The sequence below is a fragment of the Microtus oregoni genome, unplaced genomic scaffold (genome assembly GCF_018167655.1).
Source record: "Microtus oregoni isolate MIOR12 unplaced genomic scaffold, Mior012 000062F_ref0000492, whole genome shotgun sequence".
Lineage (NCBI taxonomy): Eukaryota > Metazoa > Chordata > Mammalia > Rodentia > Cricetidae > Microtus > Microtus oregoni.
In genome coordinates, this window is record NW_024543872.1 from 7,665,119 (window position 1) to 7,687,664 (window position 22,546).

Consider the following 22,546-nt stretch of genomic DNA (forward strand, 5'->3'; position numbering starts at 1 on the left):
GTTGATTTCATCGGTTAATTAATAAAGAAAACTGCTTGGCTTGATAGGTCAGAACATAGGTGGATGGAGTAGACAGAACAGAATTCTGGGAAGAAGAAAAGTGAGGTCAGAGACGCAATGAATCTCTGACCCAAGATGGACGTAAGCTAGAATCCTTCCCGGTAAGCAACCACCTCATGGTGCTACACAGATTGTTAGAAATGGGTTAGTCAAGATGTGGTAGTCAAGAGTTAGCCAGTAAGAGGCTAGAGCTAAGGGGCCAAGCAGTATTTAAAAGAATACAGTTTCCGTGTTGTTATTTTGGGTGTAAAGCTAGCCTTGTGGGAGCCAGGCAGAATGAAAAGCAGGCCTGCTCGCCTCATCTCTACAGATTTTAAACTGGGTGGCGGTGGTGCACGCCTTTAATCCCAGCAGTTGAGAGGCAGAGGCAGGTGGATCTCTGTGAGTTTGAGACCAGCCTGGTCTACAGAGCGAGTTTCAGGACAGGCTCCAAAGCTACAGAGAAACCCTGTCTCAAAAAAATAAAACAAAACAAAAACAAAGCCGGGCGATGGTGGCGCATGCCTTTAATCCCAGCACTCGGGAGGCAGAGGCAGGCGGATCTCTGTGAGTTCGAGACCAGCCTAGTCTACAAGAGCTAGTTCCAGGACAGGCTCCAAAGCCACAGAGAAACCCTGTCTCGAAAAACCAAAAAAAAAAAAAAAAAAAACCAAAAAAGAAAAGAAAAAGGACCCCGGGCAGTAGTGGTGCATGCCTTTAATCCTAGCACTGTACAGGCAGAGGCAGGCAGATCTCTGTGAGTTTAAGGACATCCAGGTCTACCAAGTGAGTTCCAGGACAGCCAGGGCTACACAGTGAAATCCTGTTTCAAAAAACCAAAAAGAATGAGGAAGAAAAAAAGAAAAAAAAAAGAGCACTTACTGGTTATTTTGTGAAAAGACAATGATTATGATTTAAATGTTAAGAATTCAAAAATATGCCAGATGCATAAAACTTTATTCAAATGAACATGGAGGAGAAATTAATAGAAGAGACAACATGAGAACTGGTGTTGAAAAACCACATGCTTGGTGCTGGATACAGTAGGGTTGGAAGATGAAAGCCAGTCTCAGCCACAGCATACCAAGTCTGCATGAGGTCAGCCTGGGCCACATGAGGCCCTTCCTCAAAAAATAATAACAAGGGTTGGAGATATGACTGCTCTTCCTGAAGACCCAGGTTCAATTTCCAGCACCCACATGGCAACCAGCAACTATCTGCAGTTCCACTTTCAGGGGTTCTGATGCCCTCTACCGGCCTCTCTGGGCATCCACATGCATGTAGAACACACACACGCACACACACACACACACACACACACACACACACACACACACACACACGGAGGTTTTAAATAATCTCTAAGAAACAAACTCAAAACCCCACTAGTAAACATGCTGGAGTGTGACTAGGTGTGAGCTAGTATATATCAGGTATAAATCACAACGAAAACCACTCAGAACTTGACATTAGGTTTAGGAAGAAGACAGAGAAGGCATGGAACATTCCATTTAGACTCTATGTTTGAGAACATTTCAGTGGTTCTCAACCTGTGGGTTGAAATCGCTTTGGAAACCTCTATCTCCCAAAATATTTACATCATGACTCATAACAGTAACAAAATTGCAGTTATGAAGTAACAATGAAAACAATTTTGTGGTTGGGAGTCACCACAAAATGAGGAACTGTATTAAAGGGCCACAGCATTAGGAAGGTTGAGAACCACTGGAGTAGAGGGAAGGGAACTTGCAAAGGCCCTGCAGCAGAGCAGAGAGTTCCTATGTCCATGGGACAGAAAGAAACTTTTAAGAAGAGTCAAGGGGCAGGGTGGGGGACCTGGGAAGAGCTGAGGAAAAGATGCAGGCCCAAGGAAGGAGAAGATAGGTTTTGCAGAGAACAGAGAGTGTATAACATAGCTGTCTTAGAGAATAGGAGAAAGCATACCAGGAGAGTGTAGCAAGGTTGCTTGGCAGTGTGGAGAGCCATCCTGAGCTGTGTGGTCATGAATTTAAACTAGAACTGGCCGGGCAGTGATGGCGCACGCCTTTAATCCCAGCACTCGGGAGGCAGAGGCAGGCGGATCTCTGTGAGTTCGAGACCAGCCTGGTCTACAAGAGCTAGTTCCAGGACAGGCTCCAAAACCACAGAGAAACCCTGTCTCGAAAAACCACAAAAAAAAAAAAAAAAAGACAAATAAACTAGAACTGGACGTCATTCCAAGGGTAGATAAAATGAATGGAAGTCTTGGAAGTCTCTGGCGTGGATACTAAAACAATAACTACCTATCATAAGAGGCAAAACATATTGGAATAAGGAAAATTAAGCCAATTTGTTAATTTTGCTATAGTTGATAACCTAAAGAAGAGATATATATATACAAAAATACAGTGTGGGGCTGGAGGGATGGCTCAGCTGGTACAGGTGCTTGCCACCAAGACCTGAGTTCAATCCCAGAACCCATACGATGGGAGGAGAGGGCTGACTCCTGTAGGCTGTCCTCTGATCACATGCATGCTGTGGAGTGTGTGCAAGCACACACATACACACACACTTAATAAAACATTAAAAATCATATACAAAAATTCCCTTAGTAGGGACTGGAGAGATGGCTCAGCGGTTAAGAGCACTGACTGCTCTTCCAGAGGACCCAGGTTCAATTCCCAGCACCCACATGGCAGCTCACAACTGTCTGAAAATGCAGTTCCATGAGATCTGACACCTTCACACCAACAAACATAATAAAGTTAAATAAATAAATAAATAAAGTAAAAAAAATTCCCTTAGTAATAGACCATGCCTTCTAAACTTTGATTTAAGATTAATGGTTTTTGGGGGCTGGAGAGATGGCTCAGTGGTTAAGAGCATTGCCTTGTCTTCCAAAGGTCCTGAGTTCAATTCCCAGCAACCACATGGTGGCTCACAACCGTCTGTAATGAGGTCTGGTGCCCTTTTTGGCCTGTAGGCATACACGCAGTAGCAAAGGTAGGCTTTATGCCTGCTAGGCAAGCAGTCTGCCAGCTGAGCCGTTCTAGCCCCTTAAGGTTTTCTTTTGAAGTGCGTATAGTATGTTCAGATATCTTTAACCTGAGTGTCATTGCACACCTGAGGCAAAATGCTGAGTTTTGCTCTTTTTTTTTTTTTTTTTTTTTGAGACAGGGTTTCTCTGTGGCTTTGGAGCCTGTCCTGGCACTAGCTCTTGTAGACCAGGCTTGTCTCGAACTCACAGAGATCCACCTGCCTCTGCCTCCCGAGTGCTGGGATTAAAGGCGTGCGCCACCACCGCCCGGCCTGAGTTTTGCTCCTGTGGTCTAGTAAACTGGAAGTAAATCTATTCGGTCTGCTCTGGTAGCCCCACTTCCTTATATTCCAGATACATGAACTTGGCTCATGTTTGTGTATCTGCAAAACTTCCTTTTTTCCCTTTAGAGACAGTTTCATCATGTAGGTCAGGACGGCATAGAATGGGCTACGTAGTCCAGGACTACTTCTAATTTCTCACTTTCCTGCCTTCATCTCCGGAATGTTGGGACTACAGGAATTAGCCACTTTACCGGGTCCTTTGCCATTGTGCATGCAGATAGGTATAAGTGCATGTGTGTGTTTCGGTGGAGATCAGAGGTGTTCCTCAAGTGCCATCCATCTCGGTTTTGGAACAGTCTCTCATTGCCCTGATGCTTTCTGATTAGGCAAGGCTGATTGGCCAGTGAGCCCCAAGGGTGCACTGTCTCAGCCTCCCCAGACCTAGGATGATAGACACCGTCCACCTCACCTGGTTTGTTCACGTGAGCGGTAAGAATCGAACTCTAGTTTTTATGTTTACGCAGCAAGCACTTGATCGACCATGCCATCTGCCTAGCCCTTCATGCCTCTTTTATATTTTGTTTGTTTGTTTGTTTTTGGTTTTTCGAGACAGGGTTTCTCTGTGGCTTTGGAGCCTGTCCTGGAACTAGCTCTTGTAGACCAGGCTGGTCTCAAACTCACAGAGATCTGCCTGCCTCTGCCTCCCGAGTGCTGGGATTAAAGGTGTGTGCCACTATCGCCGGGCTTGTTTGTTTGTTTTTTGAGACAGGATCTCACTATGTATCCCTGGCTCTGTCCTGGAACTCACTCTGTAGACCAGGCTGGCCTCGAACTCACAGAGATCCACTAGCCTCTGCCTCTTGAGTGCTGGGATTAAAGGCATGGGCTGCCATCCTACCTGGCCTCTCTTTTATCTTTCTGAGAGCTTAGAAAATGTTTTCTGGTAACCTTCCAAGATATTCTGAAATGTCAGTTCACAATATTTGGTACCACCATATCTGGACCTTGGGACTGCACATCTATTGCACCTGCCCTTATACCGTTAGGTAATGGAGGAATTCTCCCTAAGAATTCCTGTCATTTGTAGTATGAGCTGCGGGTTGCATTCCACCACCCAGCTCTTGCCACCGGCTAGCTTTACCCAAAATAACAACACACAAATTGTATTCTTTTAAACACTGCTTGGCCCATTATATCTAGCCTCTTCTCGGCTAACTCTCGCACCTGGACTAGCCCATTTCTAATAAAGTGTATAGCACCGAGGTGCACTTACCGGGAAGATTCTAGCCTACGTCCATCCTTGGCTAGAGCTTGATCACATCTGCCCGGGAGAGGGGAGCATGGCATCTGCTCCAGAAAGAAGAGCTGTCGAGTCTGAGTTCACTTCCTCTTCCTCCCAGCATTCTGTTCTGTTTACTCCACCCGCCTATGTTTTAACCTATGAGAGCCAAGCAGTTTCTTTATTACTTAACCAATGAAATCAACAAATACATGACACTCCCACATCAGGCATTTCATCTCGTTGAACTCCTCAGAAAACTCTTTCTCTATGCTTTGGAAGTCCTGGTAGCAGGAAAGCATTGATTTCGAGCAGAATGAAGCCAGTCTGAGAAGAGCATGACAAACTTGAACATAAGACATGTTCTAACAGTCATGAGGTTCCCTCTCAGCTGCCTTCCCCATTTGGGTCTCCAGGCAGACCTGATCCTGTGACAGTCTAAAACCTGGGAGGCAGCAGACTGTGTTCTGTGGCAGGCTGACTGGACTTGTCTGCTTGGAGGCAGGACCTGCCACTGTTAGATCTCCAGGTTTATAACAAACTCGTCCTCACACATTGTCCCTTTCACTCCCCACAAGAGCCCATCAGTGCTGGAGAGATGGCTCAATGGTCAGGAGTCTTTGTTATTCTTGAAGAGACCTCAAGTGTGGTTCCCAGCATACCGAACAGCTACCTTCTATAACTTCATCTCCAGGGGATCTGACCTCTCTGGCCTCCTTGGGCACCTGCACTGAAGTGTACATACCTACACATAATTAAAAATAATAAAATAGGCTGGAGAGATGGCTCAGAGGTTAAGAGCATTGGCTGCTCTTCCAGAGGCCCTGAGTTCAATTCCCAGCAACCACATGGTGGCTCATAGCCATCTATAATGAGATCAGGTGCCCTCTTTTGGTGTGCAGGCATACATGGAGGCAGAATGTTGTATAAATAAATAAACCTTTAAAAAAATAAAATAAAATAATAATCTGGCATTGTGGTGCATACCGTTGACCCCAGCACTCAGAAGGCAGAAGCAAGCAGATCTCTGAATTCAAGGCAAGCATGGTCTTCATACCAAGACCCAGAATGGCCAGATAACTCAGAGGGTAAAAGTGGGTACTGCTCTTGAGGACCTGGGTTTGATTCCCAGCACCTATATCAGGCAGCTCACAGCTATCTGTATCTCCAGTTCCAGGGGATCCAATGCTTCTGGCCTCCGCTGATGACCTGCATACACACCAGGCACACTCACATAGCCAGAATTAAAAAATACAACAAATTCTCAGAGAGAGAGAAAGAGTAGTGAGGAGTCTGGGAAGGGATGAGAGGGATCACACCAGCCAAGGGACAGAGAGCAATGGCCAGCTCAAGCAATATGGGGGTGGGAGGAGCTAGATTTGAACCTAACCATAGGCCATCAGCTGTGAGAACTTGCTCTCACACAGTTGGAGGGGTTGAAAAGATCAAGATCAGAAGCAAAGTCCCACCCTGAAGCTATATCCCAAAGTCTCTCTCTCTCTTTTCTTTCTTTTTTTTTTTTTTTTTTTTTGATTTTCGAGACAGGGTTTCTCCGTAGCTTTTTGGTTTCTGTCCAGGAACTAGCTCTTGTAGACCAGGCTGGCCTCGAACTCCCAGAGTTCCGCCTGCCTCTGCCTCCCGAGTGCTGGGATTAAAGTGGTGCGCCACCACCACCCGGCCCAAAGTCTCTTTCTAGTCTTCACTCCACACAGTGATTTTGGTCTTATTTGTTTGTTTTTTTTTTCTTTTCTGAGACAAGGTCTTAGTAGGTAGCCCAGGTTCACCTAGAACTCAAAGCAATCCTCTGCCTCTGACTTCTGAGTCCCCATGTTTTTAAGTTACAGAAAAAGAGGTTCTGAGGTTGAGCTAATGTGTCAGGTCCCAATAATATCAGCCCAGAACCCAAGTTCCTGTATTTGCTGACAACGTCTCTCTGAAAGTGTCAATGCTCTGTCTGAAAGGGTTCCTTGTTTACCAGAGAATGCTTGGTTCATGCACAGGGCAGACCAGAAAAGCCAAGGTGTTAATGTCCCCAGCAGCAACCATCGAGCAGTGAGCACACAGAACTGTGTGGACATACATATTTCAGTTGCTTACTACTGGCAACAAACCTAACCCAAGCTGAGTGTCTTTGGACAATTGTTGTTTCCTGGCTGGGCACAGTGTTGCTCAGCTATAGCCCCTGCACTTGGGAGGCTGGTGGTAGGAAGCTCACAAGTTCCTAGGGCATTTGGGACCAGTCTGGGATTCAGGAAACCATCTCAAATAAACAAACCTAAACAATACACAACATGAGCCTTGGGAATGTTAAGCAAGGTACTTGCTCATATGACCTTATCTTACTCACCGCCCCCAGAGAGAGTCAAGCTTGCCTGGAAATTACTATGGAGACCTGGCTGGCTGCCAATTTTTCCAATCCTCCTGCCTCTGTTTCACAAGTTCTAGGATTACAGGTACATACCACAATGTCCAGACTTTTTTCCTCCCTTCAAGGATTTGACAGCCCAAGCTTATCTGAAATTCACTATGTAGCCCAGGCTGGCCTCATACTTACTGTGATTCTCCAGCCTCAGCCTCCCAATTGTACCATCATTATATATGGCTTATGTTACATTTTATTTATTTGTTTACTTGCTTTTTTATTTGTTTAGTTTTTAATAGAGGATCTCATGTAGTAGCTCAGGCTGGTCCCAAATTTGATACTGATCCTCCTGCCTCTGCTTCTGCAGTGTTGGGGATGGAATCCAGGGATTCATGCATTCTACCAACTGAACAACATTCTCAGCCCCTTGTCTACATTTTAAATATATTCTGCTATAACATCTTCTTTACCTTATAACATGATATTCTTTTTTTTTTTTGACTTTTTGACATTTTGAAACAGGTTCTCAGAAGGAGGAGGAGAAGAAACAGGATCTTACTATGTAGCCTTGGCTGTCCTGGAACTCATAGCCCAGACCAGGCTGGCCTCAAACTCATAGAGAGTTACCTACATCTGCCTCCCAAGTGCTTGGCTATAATGTATCATTCTATGGAGGGCGGCATTGATGGGTTGAAGAATAAGAGGGACAGACAAGGAAGTAAAAGCAACAGTAGCAGCCAAGAGACCATTTAGGGAGGCTTTTGCAGTATTCTAGTCAAGATTTGATGGGGAGTCAACTGTGTTGGTGCACACTGTAATCCCGGGACCTGGGGTGTAGAGGTATGTGTATAATCACAAGTTCAAGGCCAGCCTGTCTATGTAGGAGAATGCCATACCAACCAGGGGTATAAAGGGAGGACTCTATATAAAAATATATACATACTATTTTGGGGGGCTAGGGAGATGGCTCAGCAGTTGAGAGTACTTGTTGCTCTTGCAGAGGACTCAGGTTTGATTCCCAGCATCCACATGGCTGGCAGCCATCCTTAATCTCAGTTTCAGGTGATCCAGCAGGTACATGCATATACATGCATGCAGTCAAAACATTCATACATATAATGTAAAATAGATACATCTACTTTTTTAAGAAAAATTTTAAAAAATGAAGAAAAGGTAGTTGGCTGTGAACCTGGTGAAAAATAGCCTTGCAGAGTGAATATAACTGAGACATAATCACTTTTGCTGAAAGCAGACTGCTCACTGGGCCCTGCAATGTCTACTGAGCAGCTAAAAATGAGTCTAAAAACATGAGCACGTATGCATTTATTTTGTATGTCTCCTTTGCTATGAGTCATTCACCCAGGCAGTCACCTTGGGTTCCAGGAATAGGTCTGATGGCTAAGTATCCTGTGACAAAACAAATCAAACCTCCTCACAGCAATGACTCCATTGTCTTCTTGTTTATTGTTGAGGCAAGATTGTAGGTATTGTTAGAATATTTCCTAACTGAGCCTCTCAGAAAACTCTAATCAAACCAGATTAGACCGGATCAAAAATGCCCACATTTAATGAATGCCGTGCTCTTGGGTGGCTGGGAGCATGGCAGGGGGAATCTCACTTTTGACCAAACAGGTGTCCCAAGCTGTCCTTGAATTCACTATGTAACCAAGGGTTTTCAAAAACATTTTCTATAATTTATTTATCATTATTTTATGTGCATTGGTGTTTTGCCTGCAGGTATGTCCGTGCAAGTGAGCCAGGTCCCCTAGAATAGAGTTACAGACAGTTGTGGGCTGGGACATGTTGGTTCTGGGAATTGCATCCAGGTCCTCAGGAAAAGCAGCCAATGCTTTTAACCTCTAAGCCATCGCTCCAGACCCCCAAGATGGTCTTGAACTCCTGATCCTCTTGCCTGCTTTGTGTAAGTATTCCATCACTCCCAGTTTTATGTGATGCTGAAGACCAAACCCAGGGGCTTGTGAATGCCAGCAAGCCCTCCAGTTCAATATACTAAATTACCTCTCAGCTCCGCCCCGCCCCCCCAATTTTTATCACTATTCTGTTTATTCTGTGTTGGGTACCGGACCCGATTTGTTGGACACCCAGAGTGACTCCCTTAGGACTCTGGTTACTTGAGGATTTGCTGCCTAAAGCACTGTTAACAAACATAAGGCTACCCTGTCTCGAAAAACCAAAAAAAAAAAAAAAAAACAAACATAAGGCTTTTCTTTTTTTTGAGACAGGGTTTCTCTGTGGTTTTGGAGCCTGTCCTGGAACTAGCTCTTGTAGACTAGGCTGGTCTTGAACTCACAGAGATCCGCCTGCCTCTGCCTCCCAAGTGCTGGGATTAAAGGTGTGCGCCACCACCGCCTGGCTAAACATAAGGCTTTTCACACCGTGGGCATTCAACAACCAGTGAATGAATGAACAATGCTCCCTTCCTTCCTGAAATCCCATCATTATATCTTTTACTTTATTGATAAAATGAGGAACATTGTAAATCATTCCCCCAACTAGATTCCATTTTCTAGTTGGTAACAAGACTTTCGTATAGGTGATCAATTAAAGTTTGTTTGTTTGTTTTGAGACAGGGTTTTTGGTGCCTGTCCTAGAACTAGCTCTTGTAGACCAGGCTGACCTCAAACTCACAGAGATCTGCCTGCCTCTGCCTCCTGAGTGCTGGGATTAACACCACCGCCTGGCTATTTCACATTTTAAACATTGTACTCAGGCTCCCTCTTCACCGTTTTTCACCCCCACCCAGAGTAATGGAGGTTTTCAGAAGCTCCTCTGAATGATTTTCCTTTGTAAAGCAAATGGATTAGCGTGTGGACTCAACCCCCTCCCCACCAGAAGATTGGAGACGTGGGGCTGGTTGGTATCCAGGGTCGCCAGTTGTTGGGAAAGGTGAACCATGATGAGTGCTTTGCACGGTGAGGGAATTGGCCCAGAGAGCCACAATCAATTTATCCCACTCAGTCTTCTGCCCTGACTCTTTTTTTCATCTTTTCATCCCCAACTGGAACAAAATGCAATCAACATGTGTACTTAATTTGACGAGGAGAAAGGGCCAGGAACAACTGTAGAGTGTCACAATGGCAGCTGACAGCCTTGCTGTCGGTGGCGACAGAGAGGTGAGAGCAGCCTGCTTTGCACATCAAAGAGAACTGTCACGTCCCTCAACAGAGGATGCTGGCGAGGTGTGGAAGAGGGTATCCGAAATAGGAACCATTGTTTCCAGGGTGAGCAAAACATTTAGAATTTCCGTGGAGAGAGGGGGTTTGCCGGTGAGTAGCAAGATAAATAATAAAAGCAGATCCATTTTTTTTCCTTTCTTTCTAGAAATGACATTGAAATTCCTGCATCAGCCAAGAGAATTTAGCAGTCAATTTTAACTTGCTTTGTTGCCAGGTCTCTAAGGCCTGGAATGGGGACACCAACTACCTCCAGCTGAGAGTCTTCTCAATCCAAGGCCACTTTATTTTCCTATGTGCATTGTCCTTTTTCAATGATGCATTTTCCATGTGACTCCCTAGATAGCCTTCTTGTGTGTGTGGGGGGGGGGGGAGGGTGATGTGTACGCAGGCGTGGGTGTGCACCCATGGGGGCTTGAGGTTGACGGAGAGTACCTCATTCTGTTACTCTCTTGTTTGAGATTCAGTCTCACTGAACGTGGAGCTGACTGACGGGCTAGACTGGTTGGCCAGTTAGACCCCTAGGAGCCTCTTTTCTTCAATCCCAGCGAGGATTACAAATGCATTTAGCCATGCTTGGTCTTTTATGTGAGTGCTGGGACTCAAACCCATGTTCTCACGCTTGCCCAAGCCCTAGATAGCTTTCTTTCTTTCTTTTTTTTTTTTTTTCCTTTGGGGAAAGTAGATGTTTGGTTGGTTGATTTTCCTTTTTTTTAAAATATTTATTTTTATTAATTTTTCATCATGCTTCTGGGTATGTGTGTCTCTGTGTGTAGGTGAGTGCAGGTGCCCTGGGAAGCCAGAAGAAAATGTCAAGTTTCCTGGAGTAAGAATTCTAAGTTGTATGTCACGTGATGTGAGTGCTGAGAACCAAACAGGGATCCTCTGCAAAAACAGTCTCTCCAGCCCCACCCTGATTGATTTTCTTGAAACAGGCTCTCGCTAGATAGCCCTGCCTCACCTGGAACTTGCTCTGTAGATAAATTGTATCCAGAACTTGTAAAGATCTTGCTTCTGCTTTCCTAAAGCTGGGATTGCAGGTGTGGGCCACTGTGCTCTACTGAGGTTAATCATTTCAATGCAGGTAACCCTCGAGCTACACTTGGTGTGGGAAGTCCTTCTGTATATCTGTTGCTTTTATTGGTTAATGAATAAAGAAGTTGCTTTCGGCCAGTGGCTTAACAGAATATAGCCAGGCCGGAAAAGATAAAAAGAGAAAGAAGGCAGAGTCAAGGAGAAGCCATGTAACCCCACCGGAGACAGATGCCAGATGTCAGATGGAACTTTACCCAGTAAGCACTGCCACGTGGCAATACACAGACTAATAGAAATGGGTTAATTTAAGATGTAAGAGCTAGCCAATAAGAAGCTAGAGCTAATAGGCCAAGCGGTGATTTAATTAATACAGTCTCTGACTGAGCAGCCGGGAACAAACAAGAGGCCTCCTACTACACAGACTAAAAAAATAACCCAGGGGGCTAAAATAAACACACATTAGACTTCTCTCAAGCTAGCCTGCATTGTGGACTCAGTCAAGAGTCTCTGTGGTGGGGCAAGAGTGATGGCTCAGTGGGTCAAAACACTTGCTGCTCTTGTGGAGGTCTAGGAGCAAACAACCTGCCACTTCAGTGCCAGGAAATCTGATGCCCTCTGGTCTCCTGGGCATCTGCATGTACATGGTACACACATATGTGCAAACATGCAAACATACACGCATATACACGTAAACAGAAATAACAAATCTCTAGAATATAATAATAATAATAATAAAATCAGTTGTAGACTTGTATGATGGCTCAGCAGGTAAGGGTCCTTGCTGCCAAGCCTGCTGACCTGAGTTCAAGCCCCAGGACCCACTTGTTGGGAGAGAAACTTCGTCATATTGTCTTCTGACCTTCATGCACACACGCACACACACACACAAACATTGGCTGTCCAGAGCCTATTCCACCCCCTCCACTACCACCATCATCTTTTTCATTTGTTTGTTTCCAGTGCTGAGGCTCAAACCCAGAGTCTTGGACATGCTAAGCACATGCTACCAGTGAGCCTTACTCAGCGCTAACTTCAGCCATCATGGTCTTGTGAGAATGCTTGAATCTCTCCCACCCATTCACATGCTTACAGCAGGGTAACTCTTGGAGGCAGGTCTTTCTCCATATGTCACAAACCAAACATCTCAGTCAGTCCTATCCCCACCAAGACTGAGATTCTCTCTCTCTGGCACCTGTGGCAGGACCTGCTGGTAGATACATTTTCTACCATATTCATGTAGGCAGCTATTGTGGTCCTTGGTACCTGTGGGCTGGAGAAATAGCAAGTCAAGGAATGAAAACTACAAGCTTTGGGGGAGGAGGTTCAGCTTCATCACTGGGTGGACAGATAAGACTGTCAATTTCCCCAATTCTCTGAAGGGAAGTGATGTCACTCTACCCGGGAGGAGAACTCAAACTTGTGAGTTAAGTGTGTTGGGTCTCAAACCCAGGACAAATGGCTGATTCATGCCCATTGACATATCCAAGAAGACTCTGGCTGCTAATATCTCCCAGCAACCCTCAATCTCTACCCGTTAGAGGGCCTTCCTGGCTGGCATGCCCCGCCCCAAACTCACCGGTTTCCTCTGCACACTTCTCTGGTTCCTACATAACTCAGCCATGTTGGCTCTGCCAGTCTTTTGGCCCAGGCATCTCTCTTGGTTGGCGGCTCCTCTCCCCCTCCCCCTCTCTCCTCACGCATCCTGGCTCAGAATCAAGTCACTCTGGACTCTCCCAGATGTCTCTGTCTCTGCCTATGTTTTCTCTCATACGTACAATAAACCTTTTCCACCACTGTACCTAGAAGCAGTCATGCCCCCCCACCCCCGCTTTCTTTCTTTCTTTCTTTCTTTCTTTCTTTCTTTCTTTCTTCATTCAAAGTGCCCAATGCAATCCCTGGAAGATGTCTCAACTTGAAGTCTGAGAGCTTGAGGGCTGGAAACTCAGAGGTAAGAAATCCCTTTGAGAAAACCTCAGCACCCAAAAAGGTCACTAATGTTTCTGCCTTTTGAGCCAAGCCATGTTTTGGGTCACTACTTTTCATTCCCTCCAAGAGAGAGTCCAGAGGGACTTATATCTTTTATGTCTGTTTATGAGCTGTAAGTGGAAAACAGGGCCTCAGGCATGGTACTTGTGTGTTCTCTCAGTGAGCTCCACCCAGTTCAGAAACTAGTGTCATCCTGGAATTCAGCCCTCCCCATATGCCAGACACATGCATGTGCTTTCTATATGTTTATTTCTGTCCAAACCCTGACAGCTAATCTGAGTATCTCCTTCCAGTAAGTCAGAAGTACCTGGTGGGAGACTGCTATCCTGGAACGTGAATAGCTGCTCCCACAGCCCCGGTACACCCCCCCAGGGGAGCTTTCCACCTAATGTGCAGATAAATTCACACATTCCGATTCTCTTTCTGTCTCCTCTCCCTCTCTTCTCTCCTCTCTCCTTCATCTTGTGTGAATGGTGAGGGTGATATGTGCATGCATGCAGAGGCCAAAAGTGTCTTCCTAAATCACCGTTTTTCTTCTTTCTTTCATTCTTTTCTTTTTCTTTTTGAGCATGACTCTCAGACTGGTGAAATGGTTCACTGAGGAAAGGTGCTTGCCGACAAGACTGACGACCTGAGTTCAATCCCCGAGACTCACATGATAGGGAGAGAGAACTAACTCATGCAAGCGGTCCTCTGATCTCCAAATGCATGTCTTGAAAGCTAGCAAAATAAAATGAATAAAAAAGTAGATGACACATAAAATGTGTTATTTAAAAGAGAGACAGAGATTCTCACTAAGCCTGGAGCTCACGTATTCGATTAGATTAACTAGTAAGCCTCAGGGAGCCCCTTGTCTCCACTTCCCTGGTGTAGGAATCATAGGCAAGCTCTGACGCACCTAGTCTTCTTTTTTTTTTTATTTATTTATTATGTATTACAATATTCTTTCTGTGTGTATGCCTGAAGTCCAGAAGAGGGCACCAGACTTCATTACAGATGGTTGTGAGCCACCATGTGGTTGCTGGGAATTGAACTCAGGACCTTTGGAAGAGCAGGCAATGCTCTTAACCGCTGAGCCATCTCTTCAGCCCTGCACCTAGTCTTCTAAGTGGGTGCTGGGGATCCAAACTCAAGTTCTCAGGACTTTGTTGACTGGGCCATCTCCCAGTATCCTCTCTCAAGTCAAACAGTCTCTATTTGGTTCTCATTTTATAGTGCACATGTGTGGGTGTGCATGTCCTTGCCACAGCGTACATGTGGACGTCAGAGGACAACTTGCAGCCATCCACACTGTGTGTGCAGCCTGGGGGATGCAAGCAGGCTGTCAGCTGTGGGAGCAGGCACCTTTACCCAACGAGCTATCTTACCACCTAGTCTACTAGTTATCTTTTTCTTTCCGTCCATGTCAGGGACAGAACCGAGTGCCTTGAACATGCCACACAAATCCACTAACCACAATAGATATCTCTTCATTGAGGAATTATTTCTTCTCCAGTGTTCTGATCGATGCAGGTGGCCTCCAGATTTTTTTAAGCCCTTACTGAAAAAGCTAGAGAGAAAGGCAAAAATGAAAAAGCAAACCCGAGAAGGAAGAGACATAGGGAAGAGAAGCAAGCAATCAACTCAGCGATGATACTCATCCCTTTATTGTCGACTGTGTTAATCTCAACAGGGCTGGGGCCTGCAGGCTGCTGGCAGCACCAAGCTAGGATGCATTTCAACTTAACAGAAAGGCCTCCATCCTAAACCAAGGGGATAAAGGTCAATGTTTATATATATATATATATATATATTTATATATTTATATATTACATATGTCCCAGATAGTCATATGTATAGCATGACAAGAATGGGCCACTGTTTAACTTTAATTAAAGACCATAACAACAGACATGGAAATTTGGTCCTGATTAAGGCCCTTACTTTGTCAGTCAAATGTCTGATACATCAAAAGAAAAGGGAGAGACAGACTGAGATCCAGCCACCCCTGGTGGCTCTGTCCCTAAAGTATCTTACATTGAGAGTAGTGCCCCCTGCACAGGTAAACACACACAAACACACACACATAAACACACATATACAATACCATAGGCAGGGGCTCCTCCTCTGACCACACCTTGGGCCTAGCCCTCAGGCTGGGGTGCTGAAGTGGGGTATATTGTGCTATAAGACTGTGAGGGACCAGTGACCCAGACTATGCGGCGTCCGTGTGTACGACCGATGAGTATGATGGCACATGCAGCTTCATCTACACATGACAAAGCGGTTAGGGGGAGGTCCCTCGATGCCCAGGTCACACGGGGTGAATCCTACACACAGCTTCCGTCCCAGACACAGCCACACCTCTGATCGGAATCCTGAGTGAAGGACAGACAATCGAGGGGCTCACCCGTCTAGTCCGGCAGAACAGTAAACAGCAGGGGAGATAGGCACGAGACCCGCAGAGGAGAACGTGAACGGGAAGAGCTTATTTCCCAGAGTCGAGCACGGTCTGCTGCCCTTGCGTCACACAGGACTCCTGGCAGATCTACCAGCTTCACGCCTTACAGAAACCACAGACCTGCTCATCAGCCAGGGAAAGGGACTCCCGGCGTCAGGGCACCTGAAATCCTAACTTCCTGCTTGCTTTTACAAATTACCCTTTACTACCCACCAAAATATACATCTTGAAAATAAGTCAACATATTTGGCAGTATTAAGAGAATTTCTTAATTTTTCAAGAAATAATAACTAAGGAGTAACATGTTAAATGCCGACAGCAGAAATTACAATTCCTACGTCAAGAAATTGTGTTCTCATCAATATCTGAGTAGCTCCAAAGCTTGAAAAAGATTAATATAGGGCTAGGCTTGGTGATCCATGTCTGTAATCCCAGCACTCTGGAGGCAGAGGCAGGATAATGGCTGCAAGCTTCATGCCGGCCTGGTCTACACACTGAGTTCCAGGCCAGCCAGGGCTACACAGAGAGACTCTGTCTCAAAACGAACCAAAGCGAAACGAAAAACAACAGAAATAGAGGGGTCATGGATATTCCCTAGAGACATATCAGGAAAGCAATTAGGGAGCGAGTCCAAGTTTGTTGTAGGATAAATAGAACTGGATGATTTTAAATTAAGTTAAAATTTTTTAATTTAGTATTTTTCTTTTTTCTTTTGCCATGGATCCAAGGAAGACTTTGAACTTCTGATCCACCTACCTCCATCTCCTAGGTGCTGGACTTACAGGAGAGCATGTACCACCATGCTCAGGTCAAACCCGAATGTGAGAAATTCATTTCATCTTTAGTTAAGTGTAAGTCTGTGTCTGTAGGTGGGTATGTGCATGCATGTGCAGGTCACCGGCAGAGCCCAGAAGAGGTTGTCAGATCCCCTGGAGCTGCCTAACGTGGATGTTGGCAACTCAACTTGGGTCCCTCTGGAAGAACAGCAAGTACTGTCAATCATGGAACCATCTCTCCAGCTTTGATTTTTTTTTTTTTTTGAAATAGGGTTTTCTTACATAGAATGGGCTATTCTCATTGGCAATTCTACCTCAGCCTGAGTGACTCTAAGCAACTCTGTGGGGTTGCATATATATATAAAACGTTTTAAAAATAAAAACTGGGTATTAGGGCTCACATCTATAATCCCAGCGCCTGGGAAGTCGAGGCAGGCATGCCTCAAATTTGAGGCAAGGGTGGCCACATAACAAGTGGATCCTAGAAGCGGGCCAGGGCTATACAGAAAGATCCTACCTTAAAAAGAGAGAGAAAGAGAGAGGAGCTAGAGATGGCTCAGCCGTTAAGAGCACATATTGCTCTTCCAGAAGACCTGAGTTCAATTCCCAGCACTCATGTTAGGTGGCTCACAACCACCTGTAATTCCAGCTCCAAGGGGGTCCATACCTCTGGCCTCTGCATTCATGTACAGACATACGTAGTTGAAAAATAATGAAAAATAAATCTTAAAAAAATAAGTTTTATCTTGCATGTAAAAAATAAAGGTCAATGAAAATTAACTTTTTAAAATAGAAATTTACTTATTACTTGCAATACCTGGAGACATTTGGGGCTGTCACAAAGGAAGGTGAGGAAGGCCAGTTCACACAAGGAGTAAAGAATGGATCAGTTTTCAACAAAACAGTGTTCCCCCAAGATGTGACTAGGAAAGAGGGGTAATAGGTAAATCTGGCAAAGATTGTGCCTGGGTGAGTTTCTTGTACTAGTCGAAGGAGAAATGCGAGGGGTATTGCTATCTGCGTTTAGTAAGGGGCAGAATGACACCGATTCTTTCCACTAGGGACTGAGATCGGACAGCTTCGGGGGAACAGTGATCAAAGCAGGGAGAAGCCACACCTCACATGAGGACAGGTGGTTTGTTCACCAAAGAAACTTCTTGGAGTAGACAGAAACAAAGGGACCTGAGAGAGGACTTCCCTTGATGACAATCCGCATTCTTTCCACACTGTTCCGTTTCCTGCAGGTCTCATCGTGGCAACAACTGCTTGGCTCACAATTCCCAGTACAAGGGTGGAGAGGGCTGGCAATGAAGTGGAGTTGGAGAAGCCATGAGTTCTTGCCAAGGCGGGAGAGCCTGGGATGAGTCTCAGGGAGGCTACTGAAAGTCCTTGGGAAAGAGCCCTGGAGGCGGGAAGAGTCTGGGGCCCAGAAAGAGGAGGGCAAAGCTCAGTCCGCCAGGAGTACAGGCCCAGTGCTATTAGGATACCTCTTGCCCTTAATGGACATCAGCAGTTTTCCAGCCCCAGAGAGCATCAGGGCTGCTCACCATCGGACAAGAAGATGGGGACTATGGGATGGACGGGAAAAGGAAGCATTGTCTTCTCAGGCACTAGCCGTCTTCCCTTCTGGAGGCAGGTGACATGAGGAGCTTTGGGGCCTGACTGAGGTATCTATCCAGCCAGAAGAAAAGGAGGCAATGCAGTGACCCCGGCAGGCCCAGGCAGCTCAGGCGAGGGGATCTCTCCTCACTAACCAAGCTCCATGAATAAATAACACGAATTAAATAAAGGAGACACAGAAAACAGGCAGAGGCACCACCTGCCAGTTTCTCACCCCTTCACACGCACTAGTACACACACACACACATATACACACATACATGCGTGCGTACATACCACACACACACATACACGCACACCAAGCATCAGATGCAATGAACCAAGGTTGGCTGCCCTGTCCTAGGAGTCTGTATGACGGGCAGCCTGACTGAAGGCCTTTAATCATGGTCTACCGCCGTTGCGGGGTGCAGAGGAGCAGAGGCCATGGAGGCATGAGCGGTGGAGGGTGGAGGCCGCTGAGGACTCTGGCACCTGTGCAGAAGCAATGAGACAGACCAAAGGAGGGATCAGAAAAAACAGAGGACAGAAATTCAAGGGTTTTCCTTTCCTCCCCACCCCACCCCCAACCTTTTCCCCCCAGTATTTTGAGACAGGGTTTCTCTTTATGTAGCAGCTCTGACTATCCCGGAACTCACCCTGTAGACCAGGCTTGTCTCAAACTCACAGAGATCCACTTGCCTCTGCCTCCCAATGCTGGGACTAAAGGTGTGCGCCACCATTGGCAGGCTGCTGTGCCACACGGTAGTGCCATCATATCCTGCCCACAGGTACCACTGTAGATTGAAGGGCAAGGGTTTTTCCCTTTCCCTCCCCACACTCTCTGGCTGCCACTCAAACCGTCTACAGCCTTGACCAACCCGTACAGTCCCTCTACTTCCTGAAGTCCAGGGCTCACGCTAAACATAGTGGTACTAACCATGATCTTGACTTTCGCACTTTAGACGTGGAAGGTCTTTCCAGAAAGCTGTCCAACCTCATGAGCCTCTCCATGTGTAGTACCCGTGGATCTTGTTCTTGGTCATGAGAAAATTCCATCTCAAAGATAGCCGGTGGGGAAACATCCAATTCCAAAAACATAATATTTTCAGCCTGTGGTAAAATGGTACATCAGCCGTGAGCAGTGGCATATTCCAGGCACTGGACCTTGGGTGTCGTGAGGGTGATGGATATTTAGATGAAGCATTTGCTGTGAGTATCCCTTCCCTGGCTTCCACTTCCCAGCTTCTTACCCTGTATCTGGGATGGGACCCCATTGCCATGGCAACCCGAGCATACTGGCTGATAGGTCTCTTGTAGCCCACTGCAGAAGTTGGCCGCTTCTTCATTTGACTGTTATTCCTATAGGGAAAATGGAATATTAGAATGAATTTACTGTTGGTTTAGTGGGCTTTTAGATTTTCCGGGACTCTGTCTCAAGCAAAAGATGGATGGTGCGTAATAATGACACCTGAGGTTGTCCTCGTACATCCACAGGTGTGTGCACACATGTGATGTGTACCTCGGCATACGCAAACACACCCATAAAATGGTTAAATGAGGCCAGATATGGAGGTGCATGCTTGTGGTTCCAGCAGGAAGATCAAGAGTTCAAGATTATTTCAGCTACAGAGTGAGTTCAAGATCAGTCGGGGCTGCATGAGATCTTGTCTAAAACAATAAAAAAAAAAGAAAGGTAGGACAGGAGCCATGGATGTAGCCAATGGTAGAATACTTGCTTGCCATGTCCAAGGCCTTAAGTTTAATTCCCTGTACAATGAAAACAGAACACACAGACACGCAGGAGTGGAGAAATGGAGACTAGCAGCATTTATCTTCTGTCTTGAGATAGCACCCATGTAAAAAGCTACACAGGGGCTGGGCGGTGGTGGTGCCGCACGCCTTTAATCCCTGGACTCGGGAGGCAGAGGGGGTGGATCTCTGTGAGTTCAAGGCCAGCTTGGTCTATAGAGTAAGTTCCAGGACAGTCTGGATTGTTACACAGGGAAACCCTGTCTCCAAAAACAAAAACAAAAAGCTACACAGGGTGATAAAAGTCTGTGGTTCCAGGGTTGGGGAGGCAGGAGCCGGAAAGGTTTCTGGAGAATGCTCACCAGTTAGTATAGTTTAGCTGGGGAGCCCCAGGTTTGGAAATAGAACCTGTCTCAAAAAGGTAAGGTAAGGGCTGGCTCTGGTTAAGAGCACCGACTACTCTGTCAGAGGACTCAGGCTCAGTTCCCAGCGCCCACATGGCAGCTCACAATCACCCGTAATTCCAGTTCTAAGGGAGCTGACACTTTCTTCTGGCCACTGCACGCATTCAGTGCACAGGCATACATGTAGGGAAAAAACTGATATACACAGAAACAAAGATTGAAAAATAAGCTAGCTGGGTGTGATGGTGCGCGTGGCGTAATCCCAGCACTGGAAGAGACAGAAGCAGGCAGAGCTCTGTGAGTATGAGGTCAGCCTGGCTTAACTTTCCCAGGCTAACCAGGGCTACACAGTAAGGCTCTGTTTCAAAAAATAATAATAAACAAACAAATAAATAAATAAATCAGCCAAAAAAAGTAGGGCTGGTGAGATGGCTCCACTGGGGCACTTACACTCTTGCAGAGGACCCAGACTGGTTTTTTAGCACACTCATATGACAGCTGTCTAATTCCAGCTGCACAGGATCAGATTACCCTCTTCTGGCTTCCAAGGACACCAGGCAGGAACACAGTGCACATAAATACATGCAAGAAAGACATTCATACATATTAAGTAAATAAATAAAAGTCAGGCAGTGGTGCACACGCCTTTCATACCAGCACTACGGAGGCAGAAGCAGGTGGATGTCTGAGTTTGAGGCCAGCCTGGTCGACAGAGTGAGTTCCAGGACAACCAGGGCTACAAAGAGAAACCCTGACTGGAAAAAAATAAAAGAAAAAAAGAATATTTTTTGTAATGTGCCACTTGACCCATCTCTGTTTTGTTTTGCTTTATTGAGACTGAACCTCACCTAGGGCAGGGTGACCTGAAACTCATTACATAACAGAGAATGACCTTGAACTTTGGATCCGTGTGCTTCTGCCTTCCCAGTGCAGAGGTTATAGGTGTGTGGTAATTCCTGTCACTATGTGACTAGGTATCAAACCCAGGGCTTCATGCCTGATAGGCAGTGGTCTACCAGCTGATATATCCTTAACTTTTCATTTTATTATTATCATATTTTTTGAGACAGTCCTATATCACTATGGCTGGCCTTCAGCTCTTCATCTTTCTGCCTCTACCTCCCAAATTCTAGGATCACAGGCATCACAGGCATGGGCAACCACACTCAGCCTGTTTTGTTTTTGTGATACAGGGTCTTGCTATGTAGCTTGAGCTAGCTGCAAACTCTTCATCTTCCTGTAATCTTGCTCATCCTGCCTCAGTTTCCACAGTGCCTAGATTACAGCCATGACTGCCGTGTGCATAACAACAGAGATCTTCCTCAGCAGCTTGACGAATATAACCTAATACTGTAAACACTCAAAACAAACGAGAGCAGACAGAGAAGACAAGAAAGTAGTGTCAGATTTAAAGAACAGAGGGCACAGGTTTGGGAGTGACGTAAGACCTGGGTTTGAACACTGTCTCATCCCCTTACATCTGGGTCACCCTGGGAAGGAGCTCACTGTCCCTGGCCTCTAACAATGTCATCCCCTCAGAACTGCTGGGATTCAACCAGACAAGCACTCAGCACAAAGCATTGCAAGGGCTAACACAGGGCTGTGAATTCACTCCATCTGCTAATTCAAGTAAAGACACAAATCAAATGAGCAATGAAAAATTCAATAGGTCACATTGGAAGGAAGAAGACAGGAAGGAGCCATGGTAACTCCCAGACAGCACATTCTGTCCCTGCGTAAAACTAGCTGTACAGAAACCCCCCAAGCGAATTTGCATTCTCTAGGCAAGGAATGAGAAGTTACATTTTTAGTGGAGCTTGTGTGTGTGTGTGTGTGTGTGTGCGTGCGAGCATGTGTGTGGGGTGCAAGTGCATATTTGTACACTGTAGAGGTGTGGAAACCAGAGGTGGACACTGAGTGTCTTTTTCGGTTACTCTCTGTCCTGGTTAGTTTTGTCAACTTGACACAAGCTGGAGTCACTAAAGAGGAGAGAACCGCAATTGAGACAAACGCTTCAATAAGATGGGGCTGTAGGGAAGTCTGTAGGGCATTTTCTTCATCAGTGATTGACAGGAGTGGGCCAAAAGGATTGTGAGTGTGGCCACTCCTGGGTTCTATGAAAAAGCAGGTTGAACAGGCCACGGGGAGAAGCCAGTAAGCTGCACTCCTCCATGGCCTCTGCATCAGGTCCTGTCTCCAGGCTCCTCCTATTTGCGTTTCTTCTCTAACTTCCATCAGTGATGGATTGTTACCTGGAAGGAAGGGCTGAAATAAACCTTTTCCTCCCTTCTTGCCATGGGTCAGAGTGTTTCACTGCAGCAATGAAACGACACCTTCCATCTTTTTTTTTTTTTAAGGCAGGCTCTGAACCTAGAGTTTGTCG

The 22,546-nt window shown here is 45.9% G+C and overlaps 1 protein-coding gene across 2 annotated transcripts in view; it reads right to left on the reverse strand.

Moving 5' to 3' along the window:
* Nucleotides 1-17,192: 17,192 nt before the first annotated feature.
* Nucleotides 17,193-22,546, reverse strand: part of LOC121439644 (kinesin-like protein KIF3C) — a 41,373-nt gene continuing 36,019 nt past the window's right edge. For both annotated transcript variants that reach the window (XM_041640197.1, XM_041640195.1), the window contains 3 exons: nucleotides 19,261-19,369; nucleotides 18,948-19,120; nucleotides 17,193-18,502 (listed from right to left, as the gene is read on the reverse strand). In XM_041640197.1, the coding sequence (XP_041496131.1) occupies nucleotides 18,409-18,502; nucleotides 18,948-19,120; nucleotides 19,261-19,369 (376 nt within the window). In that variant the 3' untranslated portion in view covers nucleotides 17,193-18,408. The remainder of the gene's footprint in view (nucleotides 18,503-18,947; nucleotides 19,121-19,260; nucleotides 19,370-22,546) is intronic.